Here is a 19,400-nt window from a genome sequence, read left to right on the forward strand (position 1 = left end):
GAAAGACTTTGGCTTACCTGGGCCCATAAGACTGATGGGTGACCTCTAGTCAGGTTTTAGCATGCATAGGGAAACTCTTATTGTGGTTCTTATTGTTGTTCTATGTTTTCTCAGTCTGCTATTTTTTGTCCTTAAAATAAATGTACTCTGCTGAGACAGAGCTGTAGGATCACTGGTAAAAACACTGTCAGTTTCCTCAGAGAGAAAGCACAGCCTAACTGGTAGCCTTTAGGCAGACTGGCTTTCTGGGGCCATCACAGTTTAAGGCAAGAGGCTGGATAGACTTAAATCTTCTGTTCAGAGGTGAGTTGGAAAAGGGTCCCTGCCCAGATCCAGCTAATGGCTGGAGAAAGGGCCATAACTAGGGCATGGCAGCGGCCCAAAGCACAGAGCCAGCAGGGGTGCAAAACTGGGGTGGCATGCAGGACCTGGCCCAGCAACATCAGCTCCCAATCCCCACAGGATCAGTTCCAGCAGTATTGGCCAGAGTTTAGGGTGCTCAGCACCACCCCCTTCCCTGCAGGATCACGGACCCGGCTGGAGCAGGCTCACCCTGGTGCTAGGACCATGGCTGGCAGGACTCTGTGTGTGCTTCTTGGCTCATACTGAGCATGCTTAGTAACAGCTGCTGTAGCTGCTCCTTTCACTGGGGATTAAAATCTGCTGCTGTTCACGGAGGTTAAAGGAGTTTTGGGGGGGATGACAGAGTCTGTGCAGGGGGCGGAAACTGACTGCCCAGTTGGGTCAAACTGGGGTCAAGCTGGAGGCAGGGGAAGCTAAGGGGAAAAATCAGGAAGAAAGAGCAGAAGCCAGGGTTAAGCCCAAGGGTACAGGCTCTGGCAGAGAGCAAAACCCTGGCACAGGGAGGGGCAGAGGGGATAAAAGTGGGGTTAACAACCTGCTGTCTTTGCAAAGATAGAATGGGGGCAGAGGAACTTTTTTATTTCCCCTCTCACAGGACCGTACATCTCAGCACATGATTCCCGGGGCTGTGTCCTGAAAGGCACAAGGTGTCCCAATGCCTTGACATGACAGCTCTTCTCTGTCTGATATAACATGCTGAGGTGCTAAAGGAAACTTGATTCAGTGAAATATCTTACATATACCCCCAAAAACTATGTCACACATTTTATTTAAAAGAATCCCTTGTTAGTTAATGTCTGTATAAAGTCTTTCCTAGCAGTTTGCAAATTTGTCTTATCTGCTGCTGTGATTCACTGAATTGCACTCCCTTTCTTGTAATCCCTTTTAAATATAGGTTTGATCATCTAATGGTTTACTTTTTAAAATCTTATTTTTATTACTCTTAGCACTTCATCATTTACCTTTAACATTGTGTAGATGGATGTCATTGTGCTATTTAATTTATATTTTATAGCAAATAATCACTGAAAATATTTATAAGTAAGTAGTTGCTAGTAGTTTTATCAATGACATCTGTATTTTTAGTATAGCACATCCGATGTTTTTACTGTGATTTTTAACATGGAATTTTTAATTCTAAATTTTTCTTTTTATTTTTATAGCACAAGTTTATTCTGCTGGATCATGTGACTTCCAGTCTGACTGATTTTCTGGCGTGGTATCAAAACGTCTTAATTTTCATTTGATCCTGCAATGGGGATTGCCTTTCTGAACTGTTATTTTGCCTTTCAATCCAGCCCTTTAGTGCTTTTTCGCATGTCACTATTTGTGTGTAGAACTTGGTTCCCAAATATTCACTAAGTGCAGTATGCTATCTCATATTAAATCCTTCTCAAAGGCAAAAATCTACTGTAATTTTTACTGAACGTAAGAACAGCCACATTGGGTCAGATCAATGGTCCACCTAGCCCAGTATCCTGTCTTCCAACGGTGGCCAGTGCCAGGTGCTTCAGAGGGAATGAACAGAACAGGCAGTCATTGAGTGATTCATCCCTGACATCCACTCCCATCTTTTGGCAATCAGAGGCTAGGGACAACAGAACTTGGGGTTGCATCCCTAACTATCTTGGCTAATGGCCTAGCCTCCAGGAACTTAAATATCATTCTTTTTTGAACCCAGTTATAGTTTTGGCCTTCACAACATAATGAACACACATCTACAACCCTAAGGTTGCTTGACAACCGCAAGAATTGAAAAATCATGAATTATATACCCCTAAGTCATGAAATTAAAAAGCAAAAAAAAAAAAATCATATTAGTTCTTTTTATGTGCCTTTTTGCTCCTGAGTCTTTAGGGTGCCAGAGGTCCAGATGCACAAAAGTAGGAGTTTAAACCTCTGGCTGAATCTTGGCCTAGCCTCATACTTTGGTGGTTACTTCTCCCAAGCAATTCGTATACCTAAGGCCTATCACTACACTACAAACGTATGTTAACTCAAGTTATGTCAGCATACAGTCACTGCAATTAGTATGTCATTTGTGCGTGTGCCTACTTGGCTCTTTGTGTCAGTGGTGAGTGTACTCACCAGGAGCTTTTGTATGGGTTCAGAGTGTGGTGCACCATCCATGGCTATGTATCAACCATCTGTCACAATTTGCTATCTCTCACCTTTGTCATCCTCTGGTCTAGGGGTAGCAAATTGTGATGGATGGTTGATGCCCTTTGCTACCCCAGACCAGAAGCTGACAAAGGTGAGAGATAGCAAATTGTGACATGTACCTATCCATCAAAATGTGCTATCCTTTCACTAATGAGAAAGGAAGTAACAAATTGTGACAGGACAGAAAAAGAACATCCATAGGTGTCAGTAACTGGTAGCAAAATCTGTCAGTAGTGGTTTTTGCCCTGGCTTCTAGCAGGAGGCAATGATTTTCAAGCTGTGGGAGTCATCCCCTTAGTGAGGCACCCCCTACAGTTTGAAAAACTCTGTGCTAAATGGAAGACAGAAATCTTGGGTGGCATGTGACCCTGCATGCCTCCCCACTCGTCACTTTGAGGGGGCACAAATATGCTTGCTAGCCCCATGTGCTAAAATGCAGTTACGACTGTGGCTGGAGACCTGACTGGCAGGGACTACTAACCTGAAATGGTGATTCTGACCCCAACGGATCTACAGTATCATGGATTGAAGAGCTGAGACGATACTCCTGGCATATGTCTAGGCGTTGGGCTGTAGGCCAACTTTCTAGTCAGAGACTTTCAGGACTTTAATAATAGAAAAATTGCTTAGAAGAACACAGTCCTTTAAGTCTCTCCCGCTACAGGCTCAAAGGCAGCATCTTAGGGAGCTGCCAGAGTTGTTTGAATACCAACTCCCACTGATGCCAAAACCAGTCAGGAACACTATTAATTTTTGTCACGTGTTGTAGCCTTGTCACAATAAAAGCCCTGGTAATCATTATGCATACTGTCTTGTTTATGACCTATGCAGAGTATAATTAAGACAATGTATATTCACCAAATATGCAACTTGGTAGTGTCATTGGTATAAAATATTTAGATTTCTGTACCTTCAGCCTTAGCACATGTATGTTAAAATATGAATGTAATATCAGTTTGTGACTATGGCCAATGTCATTATAAACTATGTAATGAACTAGCCAACCTCCAGGCATCCTGCCCTGCAGGGTTTCACTAAAGGGCTGTATTGGGTTAATATGGTAGTTTGATGTCTCCATGCCAAAATACTTCAGCCAGTGTGATGGGGTGAGTCTCTGGGGACAGGGCCTCCTTCTCATCTGCCCGCAGCGGGGCCATGAACTGGAGATGTCCACCTCCTCCAACAGCTGTGTTCCTTCCGGCCATCCGCGCACTGGGCATCATGGGAGATAATGTCTCCGCTCCTCCCCCTTGGGGTGTGTGTGACGGGGGAGAGACGGTTAGTCTGGTATCCGCCCCCCCGCCCCGTGGGGGAGCAGCCAGTCCTGGGTGAGTCTGTCTCCCACCAGTGTAGGCGTGGTGAGTCCTGGCTGAGCGTCAGCCACCCCTCGGGGTGTATATGGGGGGGGGTGTCAGTCCTGCTAAGAGGTAGCGCCCCCTCCCCTTGTGTGAGCGCGGGGAGAGGGAGCCGGGCCATCCCGGCACCGCAGCTCCCCCCTCCCGCCGGGACCAGGGCTGGCTCAGGGTTAACGCGGCCGCGATGGGAAATCCCGGCTCATACCCAGCACGACCCTCTAGAACTAGCTCGGTCTGTGCCCCGCCCCTTCCCCGGCTGTCTCTCGGATTGGTGGGCGGGTTGTGTACACACGGGGCTGCGCCAATGGGCGGATGGCGGCGCTTAACCTCACGCGGAGGGGTGGCCAATGGGAGAACGCAGTTGTCAGACGCCGCCAAGCTTGTGCGGGGGAGAGGGACACAGGCTCGGTGCGGCTGTGGAGCGAGCCGGAGAGTGGGCCGGGCTGGAGGCACGGTGAGCTGGGGTGGTTGGGACCCTATGCGTCGGGGGTCGTTGGTTCTCGGTGCACCCTCTCGAGTGGCGCCGACGCCAGCGGCAACGCAGAGACGGCCAGGGGGCGCCTCTCTCTCCTCGGGGCCGGGCGGAGCAGCTGCCAGGTGGCCGGCTAACTGCTACAGCAGCTGGCGAGGGAGGAGCCGTCGTCGGCTCCTTGTCTTGGCTCTGGTGCTGGGCAGGCCGAGCCCGCTCCGCCCCCGGGGCCTGTGGAGGCACGGGGCGGAAGAGCGCGCTGAGCTGCTGCGTAGGGGGCAGCCCCGCTCAGTCCCCGGCTGTGATGTCTCCCTCCCCGCCCCAACCGTGCACGGGGGCTAACCGCCGTATTGCCCTTCTCCCTGGGGGCCTGCCGGGCTCCCTGACGTGAGGCCACTGTCACGGGGATTCACCTCCCCGCCGAGAGCCCTGGAGACAGGCTCTGGTGCCTGACACCTGTGAGCCACGGTCCCCTTTCACTGCCTTAGCAAGGTGGCCCGCTGTGCTCGGCGTGCCCGGCACGCAGGCCTGTGTCTAGAGCTGGGTAGTGCCGTGTGACAGCCGCCCTGTCTGTCTCACTGGGGCTTCTCCGCCACTGCTTGAAACCCAGCTGGAGGTCATAGAAGTGGGGAAGATACCAATTACAACACACACACGGCCAGTCTCCTCAGACCCGTCTCTTTCCCAGGGAGATACGAGTTTCTGGGGGAGGAGGGGAGGGTGAGGGGTGGCTCAGTAGCGTTCTGTATTTGGTCCTTCTAGCAGTGTGGCAGTTCGGTGTTTAATTCACTTTATAGCAAGGCTGTGTTCTCCCTGGCAGTTTAGTTCCTATCAGTTCCATTTAAAAAAAAAAAAAAAAAAACCTTAACAGCTAACTTCTGATGTGCAGCACAAAGTTAAGATGTTTGGCACTATAAATTTATGCAACTCTCTGAAAAACGTTCTGGGCCACTCGTGGACCTGCGGCTGGTTTCTTATTTTTTTTTTTGTGGGGATGGGTAGTCAAAAGGTGGGAAATGAGAGCCGAAAGAGTCCCATATTTCACATTTGAGGTCACTAGGAAGGCCCATAATTCTTCTTTTAAAGGCATAAGAGAGGTGGAGGTGAATATAGACTTTGTTTCACAATGCAAACTTTAGTCAATAATCTAGAAATAATGCTGAAAATATAATGTAGAATCAGCAAACCACATCCCCCCCCCCCCCGCCTTTACTTTGTGTATCTGTTTTTAACTTTATTGAAATCTTCAGTTGATATCTGTTGTACTTGTGAGAAGGGTTTGGGAGATAATGTTAAAGAGTGAGCTTCCATGGTCTCTTGCTATGCTTATTTGTTATATAGAATGGCAAAACCAGAGCCTGAATCCTATCTGGCAACTCTTACAAATGTTAAGCCAATTTAATAGAAACTTTTATAGAAATATAAAAGGGAGAGAGAAGCATTGATTACTGGGCTAGTCTTAACAATGTTGGAATTAAATGTTTTTTAAAGCATCTCAATTTTTTAATAGCAACTGGAGAATAATACTGTCCGTAAATGACCAGGTCATATATTATCTGTCCTGTCTATTAAAAAAATTCCAAACTACGAATTGGTTTGATGTATGGCTTGATAAAAATTTGTTTGTATGCCAGTATATACTTACGTGGTTAAAGTGAATTAAATCAGGTTAATCCTTTTACATCAGTTTATGGCTGCTAATCCACTTCATCACATAGTAATATACTAATATTTTGTATTGAAAGCATGTCAGTTTTATGGGAATGGAAGTCACTGATGATTTATTGATACTGTTATGGTACAAATGAGAAAATGTATTTTACAGTTCAGATATTTATGTATATAAACACAAGTACTTGCAACTTCAGAAATATGTTGTTTAGAATATTGTATGTACAGTGAAATACAGGAGCAGTGAAAGCGCCCTAAAAGTGTGGGTGGGCACAGGTGCCCGAACCATGGCCCCACCCACTCGTGCTACCCCTTCCCCCCCCCCCCAAGGCCCCATCTCCTCATGCTGTCTCTTTCCCCCAAGGCACTGGCCCCCGCTTGCGTCTCTCCACCCCTCCCCTTGGTGCTCACCCTTATGGCCAGTAAAAAGTCAGGGGGGCCATGGCCCTCCTCCCTCTCACCCCTGTTCCGGTGCCCCTGATGCAATATCTTGCGGAAGTTTTCATAGAGTTGGGAAAGGAAGAGAGAAATTAGATAACAGGAAAGAAAAGATGACAGGAGAGGTAGCTGCAAGAAAAATGTACTGAAATATCTCCTCCTCTCAAGACAGTTTCTCTTGTTAAACATGAAACATTATCTCTAAAAGAGACCTAGGAATAATAGGTCAGGTGATTTAGGCCTACCCTAAAGAAAGAGGGGAAAACTGGGAAATAATTCTTAAAAGTGACTCCTATTTTGTTATTAGTGGGCGCTGTCCTGTACAGACAAACTTCTGAGAGATCTTGTATTTTTCTGTGAAAACCCTTATGGTTCTCTTATAACTGTTTCCTGTGTGTGTGCAAAAATCATTGTTGTACTATAAAGAATGAAAAGGAGCAGTTTGACTCAAGTTAACCTTCAGTGGACACAGTTAACTTCATGTAGCTACAGAAAGTAATTTAACATGAATAGATGTACTACTTGTCTGAGCCTTCTGTTCAACTGTTATCACTACTTGTTTGTTAAGGTGGGCAGTAATTCTCACTACATTATCTGGCATACTGTACACACTGGATCCCTTTGATGCAAACGGCTACCAGGAAGAACAGGACCAAATTATTTTTGAATTATGTATTTTTTACATAAAACTGTAAAACTATGATTGTTTTTGAGTAACATTCTTTAGATATTAAAGTGTAAATCTCTTCTATATGAGGAATAAAGTGTCACATTGACTTACTGCACCAGTTTTTCACTTCTAGAAACTTTAGTTCAAATCTAGTTTAGTCTGCATGTGAAATTAGTTCTGTCATCTCCTTGTAGTCTTCAGCGAACCCTTTTTGTGGCAGGTTTGCAAAGAGGAAATTTGTAATGATTTGGTATAATTGTTTGCTCAGCAAAAGCCCATTGCTGAAAGTAGTGCAAGTTCTGATCCAGGTGAGTTTAGTGTTGTGTGTAGAAGCTTGTTTGAGTTCAGGCTATGAAGTGTTATCTACCTTTAAGAGGTTAGCCCAGACAGATCAGCTGGGGACAAGTGCATAATATAGTAAGACAAATGGTGTTAATTTTCTAGAAGTACCTCATATTTTCCCACTTTGTGTGTTGGAAATAGGTGTATGTGAGAATCATATCCAGAACAGCATTTTTGTCCAGGTGCACAGTTAAGAGCTGACACAGAGTGGAACAGACAATATCTTTTTCAGTTTATTTCTGCTGCTTAAGCTATGAGAGCCTATTTACAGGAGCAGCAAAAGAACATGCATGACACTCTATGGTGGTGAGCTGCATAAGTGAACCTTACAGTACAAAGCAAGTTTCTGGAGATGTGCACCAAATTCAAGAAGAGAAAATAGTGGTGTGATATAGCTGGGAAAAGAGAGCTGTTTATCCATGCTGCGTTTTATGGAAATCTTAATTGTGTGTCATCTTGAAGCAGAATGTGGCCTTTTAGCTGTAGCCTGTGTAGTTCACTGGGCAGGAGTTAACCGTAGTTGTCTTATTCATACAATACTGCCTTAAAACAGTGTTCTTTGTTTTTCTTTAATGCTCTGCAATTCCATTAATTTGATTTGCTTTTTATATGTGCTTCTAGCTTTTTTTGTTGTACACTGTTTAGAGGAAAAATCTTATCCTACCAGCTAGTAGTAAAGTCCTACAAATGTAGTCAATAGAGAATAAGTGAGCAGATCTGTAGGTGGGTTAACAGTCTTACAGAGATTATCAACTTTGCTCCCTCTGGTCTGGTGCCAGGAAATGATAATGTGTTCTTGGACTTAGGTCTCAGACAAGGCTGGTACAAAGCCAACAAGCTACCTAAATCCATCTTGCTTTCAAATACACCTATCCTAAAGTTTACGTAAGTAATTAAATGAAAATAAACTAAAGTACATTGGGGGTTACTGTAAGAAAATTAAATCCACATTGATGCTTCGTTTAAATTGTTCTTAAGGGGGTCTCAAAAGCAAGCAATTTGTGTTCTGCAATCCCATGAAAAGGTGGTGTGTGTTATGGCATGGCAATTTTATAATGCTGAACTTCTTTAGACTTGCAGTATTGGTAGCTGTTCTACATTTTTATGGCTGTGTCCATTAGTAAGAGTGGAATAAGAACTGAACTTCATCTTTAAAAACGCACAGGACAGCTATGTTGGAAGAAGATAAAACAATGAAAGCTCACTTAGCACTGCTTCATTCCATAATTTTTGCTGAAATACCAGTTTCTGGCTACTTGTAGTAGGTTGATGATCAGTCAAATCATTTTCAGCTACTTCAGATTCAGGATTATATATCCCTTCCACTATTACAGATACAAAACTTTCGCAAGTACAATCTAAGAAAATGAAACTAAACACTTATCTCAATTCATGTTACAAGATCAGTACATAAATATCTAATGACCCTTGGTTTTGGGCCAGCTTCTACTGTGGTACAAAGCTCCCTAATAGGGCATCTTTTAATTCTTGTGAGATAAATGTAGCTCTTTAGTGAAAAAGGGACGGAACTAACTTTCATTTGGTCAAATAGAGAGTTAGCTATTGGTAATAAGAAGCTCTCGGACTTTAAGAACACACTTCATAGAAGAAATGTTCACCATGACAGTTCTGAGTTTAGAGCTTGCTGAAATTAGTTCTGAAATCTTTCCTAATTAACTGCCATTTAATAAAGAAAATGAATTCAAAAGGTACTGTGTGTGCCTGTAATAAGAGTGACTGAAAGCAAGTATGCCAGCTGTCAAGGGCCACCTGTTAGTATAGTGACTGAACCATCCCCAATTTAAACATGTCATTATTATGGCCAGCCTGTTCTGTGCAGAAACTTGCTAATTACTATAGACTGTCAGTTAACTACTGAAACTGACTTTCAAAGTAGATTTCTGCTTCTGCTAGTTGGTGACCTAGTTCTGTAGAACAACTTAGTGTTTGCTACCAAGTAAATGCTATAACAACCACTCAGCATTTAGTATTGAGTATCATAGTAGGGATTCAAACCAAGTTAGCAAAAGACCTATTTTTAATCACTATATAAGATATACAAAAATTGATGGGTGGTTCTTAAATACCAAGAATTGGAATTCTTTTTGTTGGAGAGTACACACTACACACGGAAATCACTTAGGCCTTGCCCATGAAGCCTCTTACACATTTGAGTAGTCTCATTAGCTCCAGTTCAATCATTTTTTGTATATACATGTTTGTAGGAGTGGGACCTTAAATAAGAGTGTGGGTATCCTCCAGTAATGAAAGTAATACCTGTAAATTCCCATGTGTTATCTTAATCAGATGAATTTATAAACTAGTGAATGAAATTTCTATCACGATGCTTTAAAGCTCTGACCATATGAAATAATTTCTTTATATCCTTATTTTTCCATGTGAGCAATTGCTGTAGGTACCAGGAGAATCCTAACTGAACACTCATAGGTGGGGTTGGGGTCCTAATGATTGAGTGGAGGGAAGTCTGGCCCATACTATGAGGGAAAAATGAAGAATGCTCTGCTAGTAGTTGTGTTTTAGTATACTCTCTTCTGCGTATGTGACAGTTTACAAAAGGAACCTCACATGGTCTCTCAAAGTTTTTTTTTTTTTTTTTTAACATCAGGTCATAGGAATTGGTGGACTTGAATGTAAGTTTTGTAGAACTGCCTTTGCATGTCACTTTTCTTTCAGTGTTATGTCTTATCTCAGATTGCAGGTGGCTCCTTAATTTGAACAGTAGGCTCCAACTTTGGCACTGAACCCCCCCCCCCACCCTCAAAATCCCAGATATCCTATGCAATTCACTTGCTACGTAACAGAGAGAGATACAGTACATTTCTCATGGTACTGCTCCAGTTACTCCTTTATTTTATAGAGAAAAAAATATATATTTCTCCTTGAGTCTCCATAGATCTCGACTTTTGGGCTTTACCATGTGTTTACCATGTGATTCAAGTAGGTCAATCTGTTTCTAGGAATTTTGGGTGTGCTCCCTTTTTCTGACCAGCACAGCTCTTTTAATTAATATTTTTATCTTTGCAGAATTCAGGTTTATCAAATTTTCTGTGTTAAAAATGCTGACTGTACATCTTCCAAGATGAAAGGGAGTTGTCTCACTTGGTGTCTCATGCTCTCCACAGTCCAGTCTGCCGCTCCTTCATCTAGGGTCGTTACCTGGGACCTGCCAGCTGCACACTTCCTAACAGGCACAGGGCAGATGCATCCACCTCCATGGAATGTGGGGCTAGCTGCAGTGGAGGTGTATGTGTGAGCCTTCTTTCTCCAAGCTCTGTCCGACCCTAGTTTGCCCCTTTTACTCTGGAGCGTTTGAGCATGTTGCTTCAGGGGATGAATTCTTTCTCTTATTCCCTCAGCATAGTCCTTCCTCTCTTACATGGCTCAGCAGTTCTAAAACACTAGTGCTCACATTTTCCTCCTCCTTGAAGAGTCTGGTTAAGCAGTTTTTCCTTCTGTTTTCCCAGAGGCTGTTCCAGCAGACCCCTCAATTTCTCCTCCTCATTTATTTGGTCAAAGCAGGTTTGGGGTGTGCGACAGGGTGCTGGCTACGGAAATCTGAGCTAGGACTCTGTCATGCCATCTCCAATCAAGAAAGGGGAAATGGAGCTGGCTAGGTTGGCAAACGGAACCACTGCTGACCTCATTAGTGAGGGGCTACATAAAGGCTGTCAGGAAAGAAACCAGGGAGGAGAAGGTAAGGGAGGAGCCAGAGAATTAGAGGGAGTGGTAGCTCTTCTCTGCTGGCTGTGGGAGCTAGCAGTCCCTGTGGCTGTACTACTGTTTGTAGCTCGAAGGTGGTGGGAAAATATACTGTAAATAAAGAGCACAGGTGATTGCACCAACACAGAGGGCTGGTTTGTGGGCATAGAAGGGACAGAAGCGAGGAGGACGTGGCAGCGCCTTGCTACAGGGTGACTAGTTCACCTATAGTAAAGAAAAAGGGATAGTACTACTAGTTTAAAAAAAACACAACAGGAAACTTATGTACCCCAATAAACAAATAATTCCCTAAAGTACATTAGTAAACGCAGGGAAGAAGGAAAATGGCTTACTTGTAAATCAGCTTCTCTGAAAATATTCAGTGTTTTAGTGATCCTGTGTTTGTGTACGTGCAAGCATCCAAACAAAACTATTTTTGGTTTTAAAATCTTAAATTTTTGGTTTTGTCCTTTTTGAATGGGTTTATTTCCTGGCGTGCTTTGCCTCCCATTCAGTCAAAGGAACTGACTAGAATATTTGGAGGGCCTATGTATATCTGTCCCCTGCAGAGAGGTGAGGGGGTGCTAGGCTTGTACTCTACACTGTTTCCCTAGAGGTCCAGTTAAAAATATCTGAACTGGAAGTTCTGCTAGTCTCACCCTAGGAAGCCAAGATCCCAGAATGAGAATTGTCTGATAGATTCAGAGGAGTAGTCTAGTGTGCTTAGTCTGACCCTATAGTTCTGCCTCCACTCAGTATGCTAAGCATACTGTTTTACCCCTTGTTGACTGATTTCTCACATCCACACCCCATTGCTGGTTCTAGCTTGCCAAAGGCTAAGCCTTTAAGACTGTTCCTGTATTTTTCTGTTTCTGGTGACAATGCTGTTTAATGTATTCAGCAGCTCCTAGCACTGCTGCATTTGTATAGTGTAAGATTGGCAACAGGACAAGGGTTAGTGGAGTTATATTCGTTAGTGGAATTACTGGGTGGGGAAAGCAGAGAAAGGTCCTAGTACCTGCAGTCCCTCATATCCAGCCATCTGTTGAAATGATTTCACACGGAAGTTTAAGACTCAAAATAAACACTCATTTGTTCCATTTTTATTTTAAAATAGATATTGGCCTCTGTGATAGCCATCTACGTTGGTTTTGTTTCATATTCTATCTTATTTATTAAACACATTCTTAAACTTTTTATGATCATTTATTTAAGGAGCTTTATTAAAGAAAGGTAACAAACAAAAATATCATATGGAAATATTTTATACACTTGGAACATTATAAAAATAATAGAACAGAAACAAAGTAACATATCTGTAATATATGTACAAACAATAAATTCAAAGTCTGTCCAAATGATCTTTAATAGAAGCTATTATCAAATACATGGGTAATTTGTTGCATTACATAAGAGGATCACAGAATAATTAATAGAAATTCCAAAGTAAGAAGTCCCCACTTATATTTTTGTTTGCTAACAAATTTGAATTTCTGTTTCTGTAATACCAAATCTTCATTTTTTAAACTGTATAATTTGATTACTGATCAGTAATATTTTCAACAGAGGCTTTGTTTTTACAAAATCTGAGAATAACGTCTAATAGGAATTGGATACTAAAATGTATTTGTAAGATTTGTAGAAACAAGATGGCAATACACTTATTCCTGTGGAAGAAAAAATTCTGGTGAACACTTGGAGCAATTAAGAACCTGGTCTGAAAACCGAGACACAGTTTAGTAGCATATGTGCAACAGGTGGTCTAATCCATTTTGCCACTATGCATAAATTAGTAGCTTTAAAACTGAGCTTGTACTGATTAATCAAGGAACCTTTCTGTTACCCGGCAGCCTTATGAAACCTAATCTTGTTCTACGCTGGGCTGAACCCTAACATTAATTCTAGGGATAGATGTACATATAATTTATTCTATCTTTCAAAATGAATACATGCACTGTATAGGTCAATTTTCCATATAACTAGGAGCAGCTCAACAATATCTTCAGAAAGGAAGAGTGGCACATGGAGTGTAAAATAATTTTTACATTGCAGTAAACATAAGATCTATTAGCTGCCTCACTTAAATAGATTGTTAGGAATAGATTTTTTTTTTTGTGATTAAAAAAAAATTTTATTTTATTTTTTTTAGTTTACCCACATGATCATGTCCAAATACCATCTAATGAAATACATTAAAAGTGATGGCTTAAATTCTAAAAAAGCTATCCAACAACTAGAGGGCCCAGTTGCATTATTTTGTTGTCTTGTGTGACAGTTAGTATAATACTGGCATAATAACAGCACTGACGCTTGGAAGACTTGCAGTATGTGGGAGGTGATGGTGGGGTAGGTGATGGGTGGTATTTAGGAGCACAGCGGGATTCATCTGTTGGTGCTCATTTGTTTTGGAGGTAAAGTGTCTTGAGGTGCCAATGAAAAAAATTGGGAGAGAGAAAAATTAAAACTGAAGTTTGCTTAAACATGGATATAGGAATGAAATAGTCTGTTTTCCAGTGTAAGAGGCTCTCTTTAGTTTCTGGAGGTTTTTGTTTAATAGACTTGTTTACCAGAAGCTTGTTATGCTATTGTGTAAAAATGAGTCTTTAGAACAATTAATTTTAAGGGCAAATCAATTTCTGGAGAACTAAATATTGTTCTGCAATAAAACACATTCGGTAACTTGTGTTGTCTGTTTCCAATAAATGAATTATATGTCAAAGCTCTAATATGAATGAAATTTTAGAATAGATTAGTCTTTTTAAGCTGCAGAGAAGATTGGGTTAGGTTGTAGGGTTTTTTTTAATCTATCTCACTGGATAAATCAGAATTGGACGTAGCTATCTTTTAACTAAATTCATAATTTTTTGGATTTTGAATGTGTTCCGTGTTTGTGATCATAACTGGACTTTGTTGTTGCCCTGGTATTCCTATTGCTTAGTGTATTGTTCAGCTGTCGACTTGCTTTAACAAGAGAGCAGTGAGGTAAATTTGTGTGTAACCACAAGGTGAACAAATTGTGGTGGTTTGTTTTTTTTAGAAAGAAAAGCTTTACATTCTGAAGAAAGATACTTAATCTATGAGGCACATTTTCCATGCCATAGGACTGGGCCTCCAAATCCATCTTTGTATAATTTCATCAGAAACCCAGTGAGAGAACAAAGTCAAGTTTTGCATTTTGCTATCTGTTTGATGCAAGCTGTCAAGTAGTAACTGGGAATAGGAAAGAATCTACATTTTGAGACCATCTGCATGGGTTCTTTTGTCTGAAACTGACAAGAGGTCATGGCAGATGGTGAGATCACAAAGTTTGGCTTCTTGAGCTTGACAGAATGTGTTCATAAAGCTGGAAGAATACCAACTGTTTTTACTGGCATAGAGGTTGGTGACAAGACTGTAGTAGAGTTTTTTTGGATAAAATCTCCTGGATCGCTAAACTTGATACAACTTAATCTTTGAGAAATTATCAGTAATTCATTTCACTAATAAAATTATCTCTAAGCAGACTAAATATGCTTGGCAATTGTATCCCTTTCTAGCCTTTGTATATCAGATCAGAAAGACTTTTGAATTTCACAGAAAGCAGGTTGCCCATCAAATACAGAAATATTTCACTTGAGGTGAAAGCACATCCATCCATCTCCCTTGCATAGGATCCAAGACTTTGTACTTGGAGTAGCAGGCCTAAGGGGTCAATGGTGGGGCTGAAACAGGGATTAGGAAGAGAATGGGCACCTCCATCCCAAATTTTAACACATGATGTAGGAATACAGTACAGTCTCTCCATTACTGTGGTTGTAGCCTGATGGCTACAGCCTCTCCATACTTTATGCAGGAGTCATTTGGAATCATTGTACCTTCACAGTCACAGATCCAGTAGTTCCACCTCCACATTGTCACCAGTGATATTCTCTGTATTGTCCTATGAGGCCTTTGCAGAGCCCCCACTTCGCACACTTCAAAGTGTATAGAGGTGCTCTGACATGGCAGTTTTGTTTTTATGTATGCAGCCATCCCCTTCTCCCCTCCCCTCCCCCAAAACAACATATATCTAATACAAGTTCATGGTTCAGAGGACTTTGGATAGATCCTTTGCCCTTGGGTTGAAATTTATCCCTGATGAAGTTATTGAATTTTAAATTTGAATTTCATACAGACTCCAAACATATAGGAATAAAATGTATGAAAGAGATCCACATTAGTTCCTAGTTTAGTAGACCCACTTATTTACCCATCGTCTTTAGTTATGAAGTGAACTTAGTAACGTTTTTGCAATGTTTGTTTCTAAATCTTCTCATAATTTGAGCTGTGATTTTAAAATTTAATATGCCAGCATTCAGAATTGTTGATTGTAAGGGACTATCACTAATCAACAAGCATTTTTGGTTTCAAAAATTTTGTGCTAAACTGATCATATTAAATGCTGTTTGTGTTCTGTTACATCACCACAAAGGTTGTTTTCCTTTTATTTACAAAGTTAATGGTCTCTATTAGAGGACTAGTGGTTGTGTTGCTATTTTGGCAGGAAATCTGAGTTGGAGTCATTACTGATATTCGATGATTCCCGATATCAAATCAAGTCTGAGATTTCCCTTACTTTAAAATGAAGCACTTAAAGAATCAATCTATGTATATACATATTCCTTTTCCTGAGTTCCTTATATTGTTTAAGCCAAGTAACTTTTAAAAATCTAGTTTTAGTTTTCATCATTTATACTGATTACTCATTGCTTTTCTCTCAACTTGGGCAGTGAAAATAGACTAGTTTATTTTTGTTGCTTTCAGTTCCTGGATTTGATGCACTAGCACATGGCTGCAGCATTTGTGTTGCAAATACTACAAGGGAATGTTTATTTGTTAAACTGTTGGAATTAATAGGGCTTTGGAGCTCCGCTCCAGCTCCAGGCAAAAACCTGCAGCTCCACAGCTCCGGAGCTGCTCCACACTTTGGGCTCCGCTCCAAAGCCCGGGTATTAAATGGCAAAAAAACTTCATTAATGCAGAGTTGAAGTTGCCTGGTGATAGCTTGTGCCCTTTAAGAACATTGAACTCAGCAAAATTCTAAAAATGAGGAAGTACAGAGTTAAGGTAAATGCCCATACAACCTTAACTGTGCCCTCCTGGAGCTGGCAATAGCCTTTGGGAATTATTTGCATGCTCTCAGCTGCATTCACAGAGTTAGGTGTAGCTGTATTGAATAGTGGAGGAATAAACTGGGGCAGCTTGGAAGAGCTGTGATTGTGATAAGAGGTGATCCGGGATTTGCCTGAAGAACGTCATAGAACTATGATGATTGTGATATGAAGAAGTCTGGGTGTGTCCCTGTCTCCTGTGATGTGTGCTATCAAAGCAAAGATGTGCACGTGTATGTTGAGGTTCCAGGGTGCATCATTTCAATGCAAAATTGGATAGATAGTGCTAGTACCAAGGCACTGGGATCTTCTTCCCATGAATATTGTCAGTAGTGAGGTGGAATATGAGAGCAGTCTGTGGATTTAGTGATGGGTAGGGGAAAGTATAGGTTCAGGTGATATCCTGTGTGCAAGTGTCATGGGGTTGTAAAACAATATAAAGTAGTTAAATTGTATGAGTGTGGTATTCTGTTGGGGGAGTAGACTCTGTCTGAGCATAGAGCAAGTGCAAGTAATGAAAATAAAGAGCAAGCCATTACAGTGAAAAGGCAGTGTGTGAACTATGTGTGGTATAGATGTTCTGCGGAATTGCTCAAAGAGGGCAGAGTTAAGGTTGTATGGACATTTACCCTAACTCTGTATTTCCTGGTTTACAGAATCCTGAGTTTTGCCAAACTGGACGTTCTGGAAGAGTCTGAGCTATCATTGGGCAACCTTAACTCTATATTAACAAACGTTTTTTGCCATTTAGTTTCCTAGTTTTTTAAAGAGAAACATGTGTTGGTGGGAGTCAAAGGTCATTTTGGCAGTTGTACTTCTCGCCTAGGTTTGCAGTTGATATGTTACAGTGGCTAGGTAATAATCAAAAGACCTAGTTTTTATATAGTGCTTTTCATCAGTAAATCTCAAAGAATTGTACATCATCATCCCCATTTTACAGAAGTGAAACTGAGGCAAATAGAGGTGATGTGACTTGCCCAGCCAGTGGCATAGCTAAGAATAGTCCCAGTCCGGGGGTCATTCCACTAAGCCATACAGTTGCTGTGTGATTCCTAAATGCTCCTTTCCTCCCCCTTTACTTTTTGTGATAATAGAATGGGGATATGATTGTGCTTTTGAAATGTTTGCAATATACAGTTGCTAAGAGGGCCAGTGAGAGAAATCTCATCCATGGTCTGTGTCCCAAAACTTGACAGTTTTTTTTTATTACGTGGTGATTACAGTCTTTTTTAAGCATGAGCGAGAAGACTGGTATATGTCTCCTTTTACCCCTTGCCCCACAATTCCCCGAAACATGTACCCACCCCCACCAAAATTTCCAGCTCCCCCTCTCATTCTATTAAGCCGTTAGTTTGCTCTGTAGAAGCCATTGACATGGAAGTTGTTGTTCTTTGCTGTCTACTTTGCTATATGTGTATGCTGCTACGTACACATCACAGGCAGCAGCTTACTGGAGGGCCGCGTGCTATCTTGGTTATGTAGCCTGAGCTGGGCCCATCATTCCCAGTACCCACCCCCAGCTTGGACTGCTGCCTCTGCTTCAGCCAGGCTTCCCAAGCCATGCCCACTGTCCACCCAGTCTGCTCCTCCTCCACACCAAGCCCCTTCTCCACACACAGTGGCCAGGACCCACACAACACGCAAGGTTGGTGTGCATATTATCTATTCATTTTCTGGATTACAGATGTTTAATTTTTTGTTATCATCAGGTCCTTTCTCCCCCCAGGATCCCAGCTCATATGGAGGAGCAGGGAGAGGGGCTTCACATCCCCCAGGAGAGCAAGGTGCCCCAGATGCCAAGAAACACAAGGCGTAGAGGGAGGGGTAGGGCTCCCCCAGATCCCAGCACACACAGAAGGGGATAATTCAGGGCTGACCAGCCCTCTATAAACCCCTAACTTCATCTGCCCCTCACATTCTCCCACCACTTCCCTAATCCCTATCCTCCTCTCCGTACCAACCATTCCCATTTATCTCCCTCTCCCTAACACCCCAAACCCCACCTACTCATAGATACATAAATTCCATGGCCAGAAGGGACCATTGTGATCATGTAGTCTGATCTCCTGAGTAACACAGGCCATAGCACTTTCTCAAAATAATTCCTAGAGCAGCAGTTCTCAACCAGGGGTCTGAGGGCCCCTGGGGGGGCCATGAGCAGGTCTCAGGGGGTCAAATAAGCAGTGCTGATGTTAGACTCTCTGGGGCCCAGGGCAGAAAGCCAAAGCCATGCCGTGCAGTGCTGAAACCTGGGGCCCAGAGCGCCATCACCCAAGGCTGAAGCCAAAACCTGAGCAACTTAGCTGCACGGGGCCCCCTGTGGCATGGGACCCCAGGTAATTGCCCTGCTTGCTACCCCTTAACACCGGGCTCTGGCTTTTATATGCAGAAAAACAGTTGTGGCACAGGTGGGCAGTGGACTTTTTATAGAAAGTTGGGGTAGGCCTCAGAAAGACACAGGTTGAGAACCCCTGTCCTAGAGCGTATCTTTCAGAAAAACATTTACTCTTGTTTTTAAAATGGTCATTGGTGGAGCCTTAGTAACTTGTTCCAATGACTAATTTTTCTCATTGTTCAAAATGTACACCTTATTTCAAGTCTAAATTTGTCTAGCTTCAAATTCCAGCATTGAATCATGTTGTACCTTTTTTCTGCTAGATTGAAGAGCTCATTATTAAATAATTATAGACTGTAATCAAGTCACCACTTAACCTTCTGTGTTAAGGCAAATAGATTGAACTCTTGGAGTCTGTCATCATAAGGCGTGTTTTTTAATCCTTTAATCATTCTTGTGGCTCTTCTGAGTCCTCTCCAATTTATCAACATCCTCCTTGACAGTATTTCAGCAGTAGTCACACCAGTGCCAAATACAGAGGTAAAATAACATATCTGCTCCTCCTTGAGATTCCCCTGTTTATGCGTCCCAGGATTGTATTAGCTCTTTTGGCCACAGTATCACGTTGGGAGCTCGTGGTCAGCTGATTATCCACCACAACCCCCAAATCTCTTTCAGAATCACTGCTTCCAACAGTAGATTGCCCCATCGTGTGAGTATGGCCTACATTCTTTGTTCCAAGATG

The 19,400-nt window shown here is 42.2% G+C and overlaps 1 protein-coding gene across 2 annotated transcripts in view; it reads left to right on the forward strand.

Annotated features, from left to right (window-relative positions):
- Nucleotides 1-4,193: 4,193 nt before the first annotated feature.
- TFDP2 (transcription factor Dp-2) overlaps nt 4,194-19,400 on the forward strand; it is a 152,086-nt gene continuing 136,879 nt past the window's right edge. The window contains exon 1 of one of the 2 annotated variants that reach the window (XM_074963841.1): nt 4,194-4,335. In XM_074963841.1, the coding sequence (XP_074819942.1) occupies nt 4,194-4,335 (142 nt within the window). The remainder of the gene's footprint in view (nt 4,336-19,400) is intronic. The other variant, XM_074963842.1, reaches the window with a different exon arrangement.

The sequence above is a fragment of the Natator depressus genome, chromosome 9, assembly GCF_965152275.1.
Source record: "Natator depressus isolate rNatDep1 chromosome 9, rNatDep2.hap1, whole genome shotgun sequence".
Classification (NCBI taxonomy): Eukaryota; Metazoa; Chordata; order Testudines; family Cheloniidae; genus Natator; species Natator depressus.